At 40.0% G+C, this 17,036-nt stretch overlaps 1 protein-coding gene across 1 annotated transcript; it reads left to right on the top strand.

Annotated features, from left to right (window-relative positions):
- The first annotated feature begins 3,996 nt into the window (after nucleotides 1–3,996).
- LOC135476374 (galactose-3-O-sulfotransferase 2-like) lies at nucleotides 3,997–15,410 on the top strand. The gene is made up of 2 exons (XM_064756375.1): nucleotides 3,997–4,112; nucleotides 14,288–15,410. The coding sequence occupies exons 1-2, from the start codon at nucleotides 3,997–3,999 to the stop codon at nucleotides 15,408–15,410; spliced, it is 1,239 nt and encodes a 412-aa protein (XP_064612445.1).
- The last annotated feature ends 1,626 nt before the right edge of the window (nucleotides 15,411–17,036 follow it).

Genomic DNA, 17,036 nt, shown 5'->3' with positions numbered 1-17,036 from the left:
TATGGAATGACGGGTCCATGGCGCCAAAACGAACCAATGGTCGACGTGTTTGCTCCCCCTCGGATTTCGTTGAGGTCCGTGTTGGTGAAAAGTCCAAGTGTTCGGCATATAGAGTTTGGTGTTGAGTTGTTGCGCTCCAAAACGGGCCAGTGGGTGGAATGGATTTTCCCGCTCTTGGGTTACGCTCATATTATTAGCGAAAATACCTCACCATGCTTCAGTTCGTTACCCCCGCTGATAAACGTAAGCTGATTCTCCGTTAAAACAGCTTGGTGACCCTGTTATCAGATAGCCAATGAAATGGGCGAAATGAGTGGGGAACAAGGAAAATCCATACACAAAATATCACTGGATGGTTTACGTTATGTGATACAATTTAAAAATCTTTAACAACATGGCAGACTCCACTTATCTGCTTAACATGGGAGCTGCGCGAAACCAGTCACCGCAGTTTAGAACAGGTACACTGAATCAGTCTTGCAACGATGTCTTCTTCTTGCTAGTGACTATTGGCAATGGATCAAAAATACAATGCCAGGTCACTGCTATCTGATGACAATGGATTCCTTCTTTTCGTTTATGTTTATGTAAGGGAATGGTACACTAGATATGATAGGGTTCAAACATTTAGCCGTCTGTCCATTTTGACTTGTTTTACTTTGGCTGCTGGATGCAGGTACACAGAAATATTAGAGAGAGTTCGAATCCGACTGATGCAGATATATGAGATGCAGATACTAACCACGTTCATTGGGTGTGAATGGCTGGCTAGAAGTTTACGTGACGTCGCCAGCTGATAAATCTAACCACGTTGACGGAGTGTAAATGGCAGGCTGGTAAATTAGGTGACGTCGCCAGCCGATAAAGCTAACCACTTTAACTGGGTGTTAATAGATATGTGATAGATTAGGTGAAGTCGCCAGCTGATAAAGCTAACCATGTTAACTGGGTGTCAATGGTTGGCTGATAGATTAGGTGACGTCGCCAGCTGATAAAGCTAACCACGTTAACTGGGTGTGAATGGATGGCTGGCTTATAGATTAGGTGACGTCGCCAGCTGATAAAGCTAACCAAGTTTACTGGGTGTGAATGGCTGGCTGATAGATTAAGTGACGTCGCCAGCTGATAAAACTAACCACGTTCATTGGGTGTGAATGGCTGGCTAGAAGTTTACGTGACGTCGCCAGCTGATAAATCTAACCACGTTAACTGGGTGTCAATGGCAGGCTGATAGATTAGGTGACGGCGGCAGCTGATAAAGCCAACCACGTTAACTTAGTGTTAAGGGCTGGCTTATAGTTTACGTGACGTCGCCAGCTGATAAAGCTAACCACGTTTACTGGGTGTGAATGGCTGGCTGATATATTAGGTGACGTCGCCACTTGATAAAACTAACCACGTGTGTTACTCGTGTGACTATGTGATTACTAGTATTACATATTTTTGCGATTCGTGTTTTACTCTTATGCATCGCTGGCCAGCATTATGCTCACAGGAAACCCCTCTCTGAAAACTCACTCAGAAGGTTTTGTGATTTAAAAAAATATTTCTAAAAATAAATTTTCACATTAAGAATAGAATAAATATATAGTCAATGCACATGCAAAATACTCTGGGAATTCTTGCTGGGACTCAGTAATAAAATCTTCTGTCAAAGCAGTGAACAGAATATGACATCAGCCCTTACACCAGACTGGCAGAAATGTTCACCAACTCTCTCTCTCTCTCTCTTGTTATGCCCTGATGAATAAAGAAACATAATTTGGACACAGCTGTGACAAGTAGTTGGCCTTGTATTTCTGTCTTTTAATAACAGTTGCTTGTGATGCTGTTGTTACATATTTAACATATGTTTTTAAACATATTAATTTATTGTACACATGTATAAACAAACTAAATTTAATCTGATCTTCGAACTATTAATTATTTCTGTTTTTACCCGATTTTAAAATCGAATTTATCTCTTTTTCTTTCTTTCTTCTGATTTTGGATATTAACCTTCAGTTATTTATTTGAAAGCCAGAACAGTTTCCCGTTTCTGGCATGTTTCCTTCACGATATGCCTTAATTACTGTCAATGTAGCGTTAACCCGTGAGCACACCAGCGCGTCGCTATGACCCATGCTGGACAGGAGTTCAAGTCCAACTCATGCTGGCTTCCTCTCCTGCCATACCTCGGAAGGTTTTCCAGCAACCTGCTGATGGTCATGGGTTTCCTCCTTTTTCTGCCCGGTTTCCTCTTGCCACAATGCTGGTTGCCCTCGTATAAATGACATATTGTTAAGTACGAAATAAAACACCAAGGAAATAAACAAATAAAATCAAACGCTTTGCTACCCACATCTGATAAATGTTAGTTACCCTCAGATATAAACATGTTTGTATAAATGATTATAAAAATTATAATCTTCCACGTTTTACTATCTTTTGAAGTTATACCCATCCTGCCTGCTTACATTTCATATTGCTCGTCACCACTGGCAACATAAATATTCCACGTCTTTATTAGCAACGTGCACATTGCATAATCATATTGTTTGAAAGTCACGTGCCTTCCAGTTACGCTGTGTTGATATATCTTTACGTCGCCAGTAGCTTGTCTAAGGTCGGTAGTTTTCACTTGGCACTCCAGTTTTCTCCATTCACGAAACCTGTCGCCATCAGTTAAAAAGTCTTGAGTGTTCATGGCATTAAAGTGAATAAATTAATTAATTAATGAGATAAAATATTAATAGTTTGTCCATCTGCGAAGTAAATTTTCGCTGTATTCCAGAATTATGAAAGACCAGAACATACATAATCCATGTTTTAATGCAACATGAAGAAAACATTTTTTCTTCTTTCACTATCCACATTATGACATCATCAGGCCTAATCTTCCGAATAACTCTCCTGTCACTCCTATGGGCATAGCAATAGAAAAACTGTTGACAGCTGATGAGCCAAAATCTAACATGCAGTAATTCTCAAATATTGAAATAGTATTATTGAAATGGGTAGAAGCCCGCAATGGGTTTATTTAATGGTTTAACACATTAGCGGTGTTTGTTGTATAACAGGATAACAGGATAGTCAAATCCCGATTAAACTGTGGTATCTGTGGTACAGCCGTATCGAGTTACACAATAAGTGCTAAGACGAAGGTGTTAAAGTCTTTCCTAAGAAAAAAAGGGGAAAAAGCGACATATTTCAAGCTGCCGTTTTCTTTCACTCCGTCTGCAGAGCTGGTGAATTTTAGACCAATAAACAGCAAGGTGAACAGTTGACCTATATATTTCCTGATTGTACATGGAGTCGTATGCCAACTATCACACTGTCATCGCTTCTCTGGACTCTATACTGTACGTCTTTTATAGTACCCAGTTTTAACACTTTTTCATTCATCTGACAACGAGTAGTCATTAGGTGTATCACATATTTTGTGTCTTATAGCAGGGCGGGTTCATGCCGCCAAAGTGCTGCCGCCACTGAAGCATCATGCCGAAGACACCAAACACGACACTGTACCAGTCACATTATACATCGGGCCAACCAGTAACATTTTCTTGCTGTTACCTCTCAGTGCTGATCGCCAAACAAGGCTGCTGCAAACACGTTTTCAGTGTGTAGTATGACCCCATATCCCTTGGTCCTCCGACCTCTAGGTTGACGCTCTAACCATTAGGACACCGACGCGGTCAGATGAAGTTGTGTTTTATTATTGTGGCACGTACAAGTAAGAATGTAAATGTATCGTCCTATCATCCTGACCAGAATATGCCAGTGTTTATGCTGTGTTTGTTACGTGCTTTAGTTACTGCAAGTCCATAATATCCCAAAAGTGTACTATGAGGGACATATCTGGGGAACGTGCATGCCACGGCAAGACGTTGACGTCGTATGGGGTCTGGCGTATGCTGGTACAGGACACCACGGTGCTGCTGTTGAAGGAATCGAAGGACAACAGCACGTAGAATTTCATCCAGGTAACGTTGAGCTGTTAGGTTCCCGTAGATGATGACCAGTGGTGTCCGTTCCTCTCCACAAATCCCACCCCATGCCATCACGCTGCCGCCACCACACGGTGCCACCTCCTGGACGAATGATGCAGCCGTTAGTTCCCCTGTTCGACGGTAAACTCGCTGTCTGCCATCGGCTCGGAACAAGCAAAAGCATCTTTCATCCGTGAAAACAACACGTTGCCAACCACGTCGCTGCTAACGGCGTATAATTCGAGCCCATCGCAACCTCTGGCGACGATGTTCGGCTGTCAACAACTGCCCTTTAAATGGTCGATAGGCCCTAATTCCGTGAGCCATGAGTCTCCTGGATACGGTCTGACGACTGAGCGTGACCGAGCGCATTAATTGACGATGACGTCACTGTCAGCAAGCGGTTCCTCAGGTGTAAGTGCGCAGGTACCCGTCTTCTCTGGGCGTAGTTACCCCAAGCCTGCCTGTTCTTGGCCTGTCCGATGTCTGCGCTGTCTGTCTGTAACGTTGCATCAAGTTTGACACAGTTACACCAGAGCAGCCAAAGGTCCTTGCAATGTGGGCATGAGTGGCTCCCATGGGTACCATACCCAGGGCCCTCTGGCGTTGTCCTGGAGTCAAACGAGGCATTACTTTGGTGGTTTTTAGTCAGTCCTGTGTGTAACGCTTTTATACGCTAATTACACGTGCAGTTGCACCCATCCATGGGTCACCTGATTTTTCAACTTTCTTCGTTGTCTCAAAACTAATTTGTTTGGGCGTATATGACGCTTGTCGCATAGTGAAAACATGCTTCGCACAGTGTTTTCCTACAATAATTTGGTATTAATTTGCTGAAAAGGTTGGTTAAATTTAACTCACATTGTCGTAAATTTTCTCTTGATAGTAAGTTTAATAAGAAATTGTGATGGTGGGAAGATCTATCTACAATCCGCGGATTGTCGTGGGTTTCTCCCGGCCTCTGGCCGGTTTCCTCCCACTATAATGTCGGCCGTCGTCGTATAAGTGGAATACTTTTGAGTACAGCGTCAAACATACGTGACATAAATAAATAAAATAATAAAGAAATAAATATATTCGAACTGGACTTTTGCTCTATACGGTATTACCTATACGGACAGCTAGGGGTGTCATTTGTGCGTCACTGGCTGGCACGCCACAGGTACCACCAATAAAGACAATGAACAGCAGTTATTTACGGGGTCCTTACATGCAGATGCACACTGATGCACATTGTCCTATTACGATAATGTGCATCAGTGACTGACTGGGGCCCTCCGGGCATTGTACACACAGATAAAATGTTTCTACTTGATTAAAACCATACCATATTACAGGGGTTACTTCCCACCGGCTTGTTCACCGTTACGTTGACGCTAACGGCCGTGTTTGTATGAGCCGCTTTAACAATAATGCGTTGTAATTGCTCTTCATGACGTGAATGGTTATCTACATGTATCCTTAAAGTGCATCGTATGAAAAAGGGCAGAACAGTTGAGAACAGCCACCGAAAACCTTGTGTCTAATTCGTGATATTGTTTTGCTGCTGTAAAAGTTATTATTACATGTAGTATTATGATTATTTGACATTTTGCAAATATGGACTGCACGGCGCATTCCGATGAGGATAAATTTGATTCATATCAAATGAGAAACTCAGGGGTTCGCCTTTTCATTTATGTTATGCTTTCGCTTTTGTTATTTTTGTTATTCATCATTGTCATTATTATTGTTATCATCCCCTATGTGAGCCTTAAACACAGACTGTTGGACTTCCACGCAGCTTGCCTGGTAAGAAATAGAAAGCCACATCACGTGGAGTTAACGTCATAAACGTTACAGAGCGAGATCGACGTTTTGGCTGTTTTATCGGTTTACAAAAATTAGGGCCATATTAATATTGTTATTGATTCTAACATTTTTTTTCTTACCCTTTTTTTCTCAAACGGTTGGTTATTCTAAATTGAAACTTGTTACATAGCTTCACCACGACAAGTTACAAATTAAGCCTGAGTTTTGAACTGTTTATCAGTTATGGTCACTATTACTCTGTTATTACATGTTGTTATTATTCTATCGACTCAAACGGTTAGGAGACATTATTGCTAAATGTAATATTTTCAGAGTTCTTTATTTCAATCAAAGAACTTATCTGCAAAATGCAAACACACTACAAATGGTCAAGAGCGGCCTTTTTGGCCACCACAGAGCAAATACAAGATGGCCATACGTCCAGAAATATAGGTGACAGTATACTGCGATTGTATGTAAGTCTCATGGTTCTGCTATCAAAGGCACAATTTACCGACATGCCTGCAGTACAACGCAGGGTTTATAGGCAGAGGCTGGAACTGGACTTTAGTGAACAATTCTAAAGGCAACTCAGATTCATGGATTCTGAGGTTCCTGGCTTCGAACGGCTAGGCTGATCGAATCCTATGCCCAAGGCGTGCGGATAATCGAACAGGATCCAACCATGGTGTGCCCATCAAATGCGGGCTGTATGGCCGACATGGCTGGATACGATCCAGCCGTACGGCCTATAGGCCTACTGTACATTAAACAGACAAACTATTGTTTTTTGGGGACATAAAACATATACAACAGCGCCACCTGGGAGCTTCCATAAAGCTGAAAGAAATATATATCACCTGTATAAAAATATAGCGGCAACTGTAACTTAGCAACTGTGAGTTGACAACTGTTGTGTTGATAGTTATGGCTTGACAACCTATCCAAGCACATCGTATATAGACCACGAAATATAAAACATGACCTTCATTTTCTTCCCACAAAAGAAATAATTGATTTGCTTTTTGTCGTACATTATCCGCTCATTGACAAGATCCATCAAGACGCTACTTGTTTCCTTCTCCCAATCTAACAAAGATCCATTGATCTGAACTTCCCTAATATAATGAAAGACCTACGAGTAGCGACGTCGGCGACGGTCTGATAACTGGCAAATGGTCAAACGCAACGGGAAATAGCAACCTGCGGGTGGTCGTTGGTTTCGCCCAGGCTCTGCCCGGTTTCTTCCCACCATAAGGCTGGCCCCGTTGTAGAGGTGAAATATTCTTCAGTACGGCGTAAAACACCAATCAAATAAATCTAGTTATGTTTATTGCAATTTATTAGACCTTCGTGCTCTGAAATTACTCGAAATGCTGTAAAATTTTCAAACTTAACATATAATAACATTAAACAATGCAAAGTCCAGGCCTCGGGGATGCTTAGTTCACCAGGAGAATCCTGTTTTATGCAGAAGTATTTATCCAGTCCAAAGACAACAAACAGTAGGAATGCATTTGAACGATTTATTTGGCACAAAGGGCATTCTACAAACACATGTTGTCCAGCTAATGGTTATAGCTGGAGTATATGTCGGGTACCTTTAATGTAAGGCAGACAGAATGGGGTGATATATGGTTGTAGCACCGTATATATATATATATATATATATATATATATATATATATATATATATATATATATATATATATATATATATATATATATATATATATATATATACTTGAATGCGGCGTAAAACACCAATAAATTACGACACCATATGGTTGGAAGACGTGTACTTCACAGAACGTTACAAACGGCCACATCACCATCGTCCACCAAGGCTCCGTGAACAGAGAGAAGGAAGGAACTTATAAACACACGCCGGTAACTAGTGTGTCTTAGTGATTGACAGGTTAGCCCCTTTGATCATTTGACCTCGGCGTGCTCCTACCGAAGAAACTGTAAGCTAGGATCGCCTTTAGTTTCAGTCAAATATTTTAATCGACTAGGCCCTATTTTAGGTGTTTACAAACATCTCCATACGAAGGAGGTAAACGTATTTGTCTTAGGTAGACAAGTCATTTTTCGGTCACTCTTTCATGACGTTACACGATTCGTGGACGAAGTTATAAAGGAGTTAAATTTTAATTGTTAATTTGTTATTTCGCGAACGACCTAGTATTTCAAAGGTACTGGAGTTAACCTTTAATTCTCAGTATATCTCGCGAAATATCTAGTATTTTGTGTACGAGGATATGGTTAATCTAAACGTAAAATATCCTTTCAGCAAAATGTAATTGTTCTCTAATGACAATGTTTCATAACGGGACACAGAATTTCTCGTCTGCTAGTGTTTACTCAACTGTGGGAGCGGTCAGACAGGAATGTCGATCACGGATTTCTCCTTTTATCAGCATTTTTAAAAGCCTATAAAGGTTTTCCCTGCCAGGTTCTCAGGGTATAGATTTATGTTATAAAGCAGAGATGTTGACCTTTTGTCCATTACGTAATAGAACGCGCTTAATCCATATTTTAACATTTTAAGTATGTCATCAAAAAGTGTTATTGGGAAACCATATGTCACAGGGATAGATGGTTAGATAGCAAGTCAGTTTACTGAACAATTTGTTAATACTGTATATAATTTACATAAGCTTCTAAAGCTCATGTGAGGCTTTCATGTCAGGATTCTTTGCTCAGTTATGAACAACACTGGTTTAGTGTGCGTTGGCTTTGTCCATTTGCCAGCTGTCCCAGCAAAATATCAATTCATTTCCGCTTGCCTTGTCCGACAAAGAATTGCTTCAGGTCTATACTGCATTATACTACTATTGTGCATACTATACTGAATTTAACTATATTTTTCACTGTGGTATCTTTGGAGTAACCAACTTCCTATTGTATTATACAGATGTTTTTTAGAACGTAGAATAATCATTCTTAAGCCGGCATTAAATATAGGAATATGGACATCTATAAAAGGTTTGCTAGCGCGCTATTATTATTAGGGTATCGGCACTCTGGGGGATATATGGGGGATGTCCTGCTGAAATTGTCAGCATTATTAACCATACTGTTGTGGGCCAGCTACAGAGAAAACCGCCAGACCAAATCTATTGAAACGTTACACAATGCTTGGTTATGGTCTGAAGTAGCACATATCAGAAATGTGTCGCCTTATGTCCTTATGTTTTGTATGATAACCGTTTTAGAATCTTCTTCTCTAGAATCACAGAACCGATTTTTTCTGTCTAAAAATTGGAACACGTGACTATAGCTGGATGACAGTTTAATCCTTTTAATATGAATCCTTTCTAACTTAGGCTGGCCAATGAAAGGGAAAAATTGCACAACTGAATCGAACAAAAAACATTTCTCAGACCTCCTTCTCCTGAGGACTATGAATTTCAAAGAAAAATTCCCTTTCTTGTTGCCCTTTTCACGCAGTCGCCAAAAAAACTTTTCAAAATTAAACTTTTCTCGTCAGTTTACCGCGTGGTGTTTTGTTCTCGGCTGTATGAGCAGAAGATCAAAGCCACATAATTTCTACACTGGTCTATAATACTAGTCCCATTGTATGTGATGCCTGCTAGTCGGGTTCAAATCCAGAACATACCTTTCCATTTTTTTTTTAACTTTTTGTCCTTTTTTGGCACTTATCATTACTATTACCAATAATATTATAATGGATGGAGGCAGAGGCATTTGTTGTGCCACACACATCCCCTACGTTTTTCGACTCAACCATATAAAAATATATTACACACAGTGAATATCCAATGCTTTCTTCGGTGGTTTGAACTTAAGGTTTATCGGAATTAGATGTCAGAACATTTCTTTAATTTTATTCAAACATATTATAGCACTGTATAATTTTATTGGTAAGATATTTTGATTTCGGGAAAAGCTATGGAAGATGTAGTGTCTATACCGTACAAAATTACATACCAGTAGCACCGAGCAGCACTGTTCGGCTATACGAGTAGCTAATTATGCGGGTTAAAGTTGACAAGTGTTGTTATTGAAAATTGATGTCTGAAAATCTGTAATTTGCAAAATGTCACTCAACATTCAAATTGAGTGAAAAACACGTAGGTGTATTTCTCCGAAAAGCCTCGTATCCGCCAGCAAAACTCAATGCACAATTTTCCCTACTTTATACCGTGTTTTCAGCAAGGCGATATACTCTTACTAAGTACCTGTTTTGTGAAGCCATGGCTGCATGTTTTCTAGAACAAGGAACGCGAGAATATCGAGTTTATTCTCATAATACTGAATATGAACGCCCTTTTCTGATTTTGCGGATGCCCGCCTCCAATTCCGACGAAGGCGACTGAACTTCCACATTAGCTAACAAATTTTCAATATGTTTTAGTAAAATACCCTGTGCGTCTCTTCGTGCATTTCTTTGTTTTGGTCCAAAACACGTTACACCACAAACATAGTCACAAATTTAAGGACGGATATCCTTTTAAAAATAAATAAATAAATAAATAAATAAATAAACACGCTAAGACGCGTGTATTGCAGGATCCAGCCGCTTCACATTTTTCATTTGCTCCCTAGGCCTCTGGAGATGAAACATTGAACAGGCCTGGCTACTAAGCTGTGCTCATCCCGTCAAATACACGTCAGTTCCAGCTGTCACTTTGTCTGATGCCGTAGTAAGCTGAATAAGTAACAATGTCGTACAATGTTTGTTTTCTATCGTTATTTATCTGTAGAAATATCGAACAGTCCGCTTTTGGGTGAGTAACACGAGACCGGAAATTTCCTGGCTCAAACAAAAGTGATATAGTCATGCTGACAAGAGGCAGTTGTTTTATTTAACATTGCGGAGTAATTATACTTGATTAGGAGAGCGTAGATCCCTATATTCTCTGTTCATACACGTCTTTGCTGAAAAAGACTTTTTGAATATGTAGCGTTTATACCGAAGAAAATAATGGCTTCTGTTTGCATCGAAGATGTACTCCCGAAATGGCATGTGTTTCCTGGATTTCTTTAGCCACGTTTTGCTGCCAGTAAACTTTGTTTTCATGTCAAAAAGAAGTATTTGTTCGCTGTAATTAGTGGACAAAAGACATTGACAAACAAAAATAAGGTAATTACATTCCATTATTTGTATATCTGTAACATTATTTAAGATTGCCGGGGCGTTTCGTGCAGGGAGAGTTGAGGAACAAGAGATGCATGGGATATGGCAGTAAAGAGTCACAGTCGCACCCTAGGTACCAGTATGTTTTGAACAGACATTCCGAAAAAAATGTATAGAGAATAAAATCAGTGCAGCAAGGACAGTGTGATAGCTGGTAAATTGTCACATATGTTGGGAGAAATACGTCTACAGCATAGAGAGTAAAACCAGAACAACAAGGACAGTGTGATAGCTGGTAAATTGTCACACGTAATCGGTGAATACAACTTCGTGTCAATTTAACTCAGTCAGGGTTTTATTTTAACTGTTGATGTAAATGCATAAATAGTAATAAATTACACGCCCCCTAACATCCGTGCTCACTGCTCTTCGTTTGTGGGGTTTTGGTAGCAATACGCAGTGGTGAGGTCGTTTGCACAGTATAACGTTTTGTTGAGAATCACTTGTCTGCCACCAATATGGCGACGTTTAAAATTGACCGATATCTTATAAGATGAAATTTCGTGGGTGTGACGATAGAAAACATCAAATAATACACAAAAATAAACCAAAACCCTCTTGCAATATGAAAGAGTGTTGATAAAATCAAGCAATGTAGATCAATTGAATCCACTGGGGAAGTCAAAGACCTCAATATATATGTACAGGTAGATGATTTTAAATCAATATATGTCGTTATTTTGTTAGACAAAAATGAGGCTGTGAAAGGGTGAAAAACATTCTTTTTTAATATTTTAGTTCTTGTCTGGCATCATTAACTCTCTAAAAAAAGAACATCTGCCAAGCTGAATTATTACTGTATGGAGTCATTCAAAAGGATAGAAGGGTAGAAGTCTGACAACTTGTTGCTTGTGGTCATTCAGAACGGGAATTAGGTCAAACATGTGCAATTGGTGCATTGGATGCAAGATTTGCCATCGTTCTGGGGCACTGACTGGATGATACTACACCGAAATGAAGAGTTCTGGGGCACTGATTGGAAATGTTCTGCTCATGGCTATTACCCATCCCACTGGAGGCTGCCAAGGCGACAAAATGCTTTGGTTTGTCTTACAAGTTTTAGGGGTTGAAGTTGGCAAATTTACTAGATAAATAGTAGGCAAAACTAAAACGCTAGACCAAATCTCGGGAAATTGTTTCATTCTTACCAGTATCCTAGTGCAGACAGGGTGGACAAAGACATTAAATTTTTAATCGTAGTGTTATTGGCTCTTCACCCAGATGGTGCGTATGTGCATGCGCCCTCAGCCTAACTTCAGAGTACTGTTCTTCGAGATAAGAAGGCAGCTGTAACGTTTTGTGAAGGAATGTGCTATGATTTTAACGACCCCCTCTTAGCCCCATCCATTTGCATAGTCAGAAGATAAACATAAAAGTTTAACGCTGTCATTGACTCGATTAAGAAGCTGTCGTAAATTATTTTGAAACATTGAGCCAAAACTGTCAACGTAAAAAGGCTACATAATATGATGAATAAATCCAGCCGTGACGATGACTCATTTGATCGAGAGGCCCACAAACACACAAACTCGTGCGTTCGAGGGAGCGAACCATGATCTAGTGATTGAAGGTACTTCACTTCAAAACCGACCTTGGACCAGAAATTTGTAGATTCCCCCGCTTTCCTGCTCTGCTTGTGGCATCTTGGTGAGAATTAGCGGTCAACGACGCTCCTGTGGTGGTTTGCAGTCTTAATGTTCGAAGCCTTCGGCTAATACTTTGTGTATTACATGTCAGAAAAATATCAAAAATTACGCAGAAATCATTTCGACATGTGCATAATAACGCTATTTTGACGCATTACCCATGGGATTTTGCAAACTATCGTGTGTATCCCAAATCAAACTGAACGACTAGGTTTTGTTAGCTTATGTAATGTGTGATAATAAACCTTTCTAAAAATGGTCGTCGTTGGAAGACGTGGGATAACCTTCAAGCAGATCGCTGATGACCACGGTTTTCCCCAATTTCCTCCCACCATAATTGTGGCCACCGTCGTATAAATGAAATATTCTTGAGTACGGTTGTATTCACACATGGAATGAATAAAGAAATATGAAATGGGGAGAATAATACTTGACGTGGTACTTGACCCGGGATCTAACACGCGTCCGCCTCGAAGTCGGGAGATACGGGATCTAATCCGGATCGGGTCATTCCAAAGAGTTTAAAAATGATGCTTGGCGCTCAGCATTGACAGATTAGTGCTATCAAACAGGGCTGGTTGGCCTGGTGCCAATATAATGTGACTGGATGCGGTACCACGTCTGGTGTCTTCAGACAAGAAGACACAGTATAAGTACACACCTAGTGACTCCTCGACATTATATGACTCAAAACGTGTTAACTACGACATTAAACGTCAGGCATTCATTCATTCTATGCTGTATATCTTTTTATTATATTGTACCTCGCAATTAAAGATAAGTAACAAGTTTTGACCTATGTTTAAACAATAGACGATATGTCAAAAGAAATTTCAGATTCGTGGAACAGACTTTTAGATATCTCAAATTTATAATCCACATTTTAATAAATATATTTAATTTCCGTTGAAATAATTATTCAGTGTCGTCCAATAATTTCAACATGGTAAAGAAGTTTTCTGCTTGTCGGAAACAAACCTGACTGATAACCTCAGTTAACATGGAAAGGGACCTGTTTGAAGGAAATAAAGACAAATATGCTCCCCATCTCAAAATGACAAAATATGTTTCATTTTTGGAGTGCATTGTATATTTCTTGTTAACCCCTCTGTTTTGTGCATATTTTAAATCCATAGACGGGAATATCCGGAAGTGACGTCACCGATGAACACACTGGGAACCAGCTTATATAACGCCCCCTCTCCCCATCCGGGTTCTTCCCCGCACTCCCCCCCTCCCCAACAGAAGTGGTTTTGACAACTATCACCGTTGACAGCAGTCTACTTTATTTCCGGGCTGACAGATGGGGCTTTAGGAAAATTATACTTTAAACCCATTTCCCAAGAAAAAACTGAGAATAGTTTCTTTACTTTTATATGTTATGCCCCATTTTAAACTCCTTATTAAGACATAAAATCGGGCGTTTCATTTAAGTATCGCTCCTTAATGCCACTCGGATTCAACCTGGGTGCACAAACAAAATGTGTTTATTCACCCGCCCTTTATATTATAATTTGTAATTATCCGCTACGTGGCAAACTGATTATTGTGTCTCATCATGCACTGTCAAATATTTTAAAGACAATGGATTAGAACTGTTGTTTGTGTAGCGTTCAAATCTTGAATTAGGAATTGATGACGTTAGCATGTATTTCAGTGCACATGTATAACGCTGTTCAAAATTCTTACTTTTCTCTGTTTGCTGTGTTTTGCAGAAACTGTTTGCTGTTGGCGGCTTTAGTTGCCCTGGTGTCGCTCCTGTTTTTCTCCTCACAAAATTACACAGTCAACACTTTCTATACGCCTTACGGGTTTTCACAATGGAGAGCAAACTGGTCCCGACGAGATCCCGTGTGCACAGAGAGGAGAAGAGTGGCCTTTGTAAAGGTTCACAAGGCCGCGAGCACAACAGTTACTACCATTCTACAAAGGTTCGGATTTTCAAGAAACCTCACGTTTGCTCTTCCGCCCAAGAATGACATATGGCACTTAGGATTTTTTGAAACTCTAAAGCCAGAAAAGCTGTCCCCGATTCCTAAAGGAAAGGTCTATGAAATTCTGTGTCAGCATGTTGTGTACAGCCAAGAGGCGTTTAAGAAGTACCTTCCTCCAGATATCGCTGTCATAGCGGCGGTCAGAGAGCCACTCGACCGATTCGTGTCGTCTTTCTTGTATTTCCACCAGTATCCAACATCTGTGAAGCAAAAATCGACGGTGAATGGAAATGACATTATGTTGATGAGAGAGTTTCTGAAAAACCCAGAGTTTTACGAGCCAGCGGTCTTTCAACGGGGATCTTTAGCTGTCAACCGGATGTCCTTTGACTTCGGCATCCCTAAATCCCAATACAGGAACGCGAGTTTTGTGGACAAGTACATTAAAATGGTGGACGAACATATGGAATTTGTTTTGGTTGCTGATCATTTTGACGCGTCTCTGGTGATTTTAAAACGAAAACTCTGTTGGTCAACTAAAGATATTCTGTATAAAGTACAACATAAGGGTATGAAGCAAAAACTCGCCATTCCTGAAGATATGAGACAACGCTTGAAAAATCTTTCTCCATCAGACTTTCAGCTTTACGATTACTTTAGTAGGAAGTTTCAGCGAATAGCGCAAGCTGAGCTTAACTTGTCGGAAGAGGTGAGCATTTTCCAAGAAACATTGAAAAATGTGACTAGATTCTGTGGCGGTCTGAGCAAAAGTGGACCTCAGTTCAAGCATTTTGAAAAGACGCAATTTTCCCACGAATTTAACATCACTAAGTTGGACTGTGATTATCTTAGTTTTAAAGAAGAAGTATTCATAAAATTGCTGTGGAAAAATCAGGCGATATAAAATGAATTCATGAACATTTGTTTGTACAGATAGATATTATTTTTTCTGAAGGGAAACAGACAATAAAAAATGGAATGTGAGACCTCAATCATTTTATGTTTATGATTTGGCGATTGGAATAGGGCTGCACTGAATTATTTCCGTTGAGTTAACTCACCCCCCCCCCCCCCCCCCATTAACAGATTCGTTTGCAAGGGTAAGCTGTGGTTAGGTTGGACCTCAGAAAATGGCTAATGGCTCGTTGGCGACCTCACTTTAAGACAGATTTTAATTTTGTAAACTTATTTGGAATATCCATGGTAAACATTATGAATTATGTAAAATAGGTTTGGAAACCCCGGCCCTGATTAAATATATAAAACAGCTTCAGTGAACTCTTGAGCTGAAAACCATGGACCTCGTTCAAAATCTCTGAACATTTCTACGACTGTCAAAAGCTGACAAAAATTTCTCAACATTTCTACAGCTGTCGAAAGCGGAGAAAATCTTTGAACATTTCTACGACTGTCGAAGGCTGACAAAATCTCTCAACATTTCTACGACTGTCAAAGACTGACAAAATTTCTCAACATTTCTACAGCTGTCAAAGGCTGACAAAATCTCTCAACATTTCTACGACTGTCAAAGACTGACCAAATTTCTCAACATTTCTACGACTGTCAAAGGCTGACAAAATCTCTCAACATTTCTACGACTGTCAAAGACTGACAAAATTTCTCCACATTTCTACGACTGTCAAAGGCTTACAAAATGTGTCAACATTTCTACGACTGTCAAAGGCTGACATCATGTTACTAGATTTTGTGGCCTGGAAAATATTTATCACTGTTGTGGCATAACCATAACTAAGATAAAAGGACCAGAATGGAAGGTTTAGAAATAAAGAGAGGATGAATGATGGGTGGTTCAGGATGGGAAGCTTAGAAAGGAAGAGATGATGAAGGGTGGAAGGTTCAGATCTGGAGCTTTAGCATGCAACTTCCAGACTATTTCCAAAAAGCTACATTTTGACTGAAGTAAATTCACAGGTGGCTGGATTTCACCGGTTGTGTGCGACCATTTACCAAGTATTTAACTGTCGTCGCTGTTCTGGTTTTACACTCCATGTTGTAAGTCTTTTACAATTTCGTCATGAGGTTTTTAATTTTGCCTTAAAAGACAAGGTAGAAAGTATGGTATAGCAGTTTCAGAATGGAAGGTACATAATGTTTAGTTAAAGATGAAACAATCTCCGGTGATTTGTTTTATATGCAATTCCGATCTGTGTTTCAAAGCACGGGCAGTGAAAATTGAGCATTGGTCGACATGAATCCCATATTGAAATCCTGGACAACATCAGATCCCAGCGGGTCTCCTGGGTGAAAAGAATAGAATATCAGCTCTCTAGGCAAGCTTGGTGTAAAGGTAGTCCCATATACTTACACATATGCGACTTGCTATGAAAACCTCCGGGTGAAAAGTCACGGATAACAGTCGCAAATCACGGAATGATCGTACGATCAGTCGTGAAGGATCTTGAAGAGTCTTGATGAATCTGAAGAGAGATGATCTGTGCACACGCCAGAAAGTTTGCTGCGATGTGCTGCGATCTACATACATTCTTTCAAGGTTAATCGGTTGGGCTTT

This window comes from Liolophura sinensis, chromosome 10, assembly GCF_032854445.1.
Source record: "Liolophura sinensis isolate JHLJ2023 chromosome 10, CUHK_Ljap_v2, whole genome shotgun sequence".
Taxonomy (NCBI): Eukaryota; Metazoa; Mollusca; class Polyplacophora; order Chitonida; family Chitonidae; genus Liolophura; species Liolophura sinensis.
This window is presented reverse-complemented; position numbering and strand designations above follow the sequence as displayed.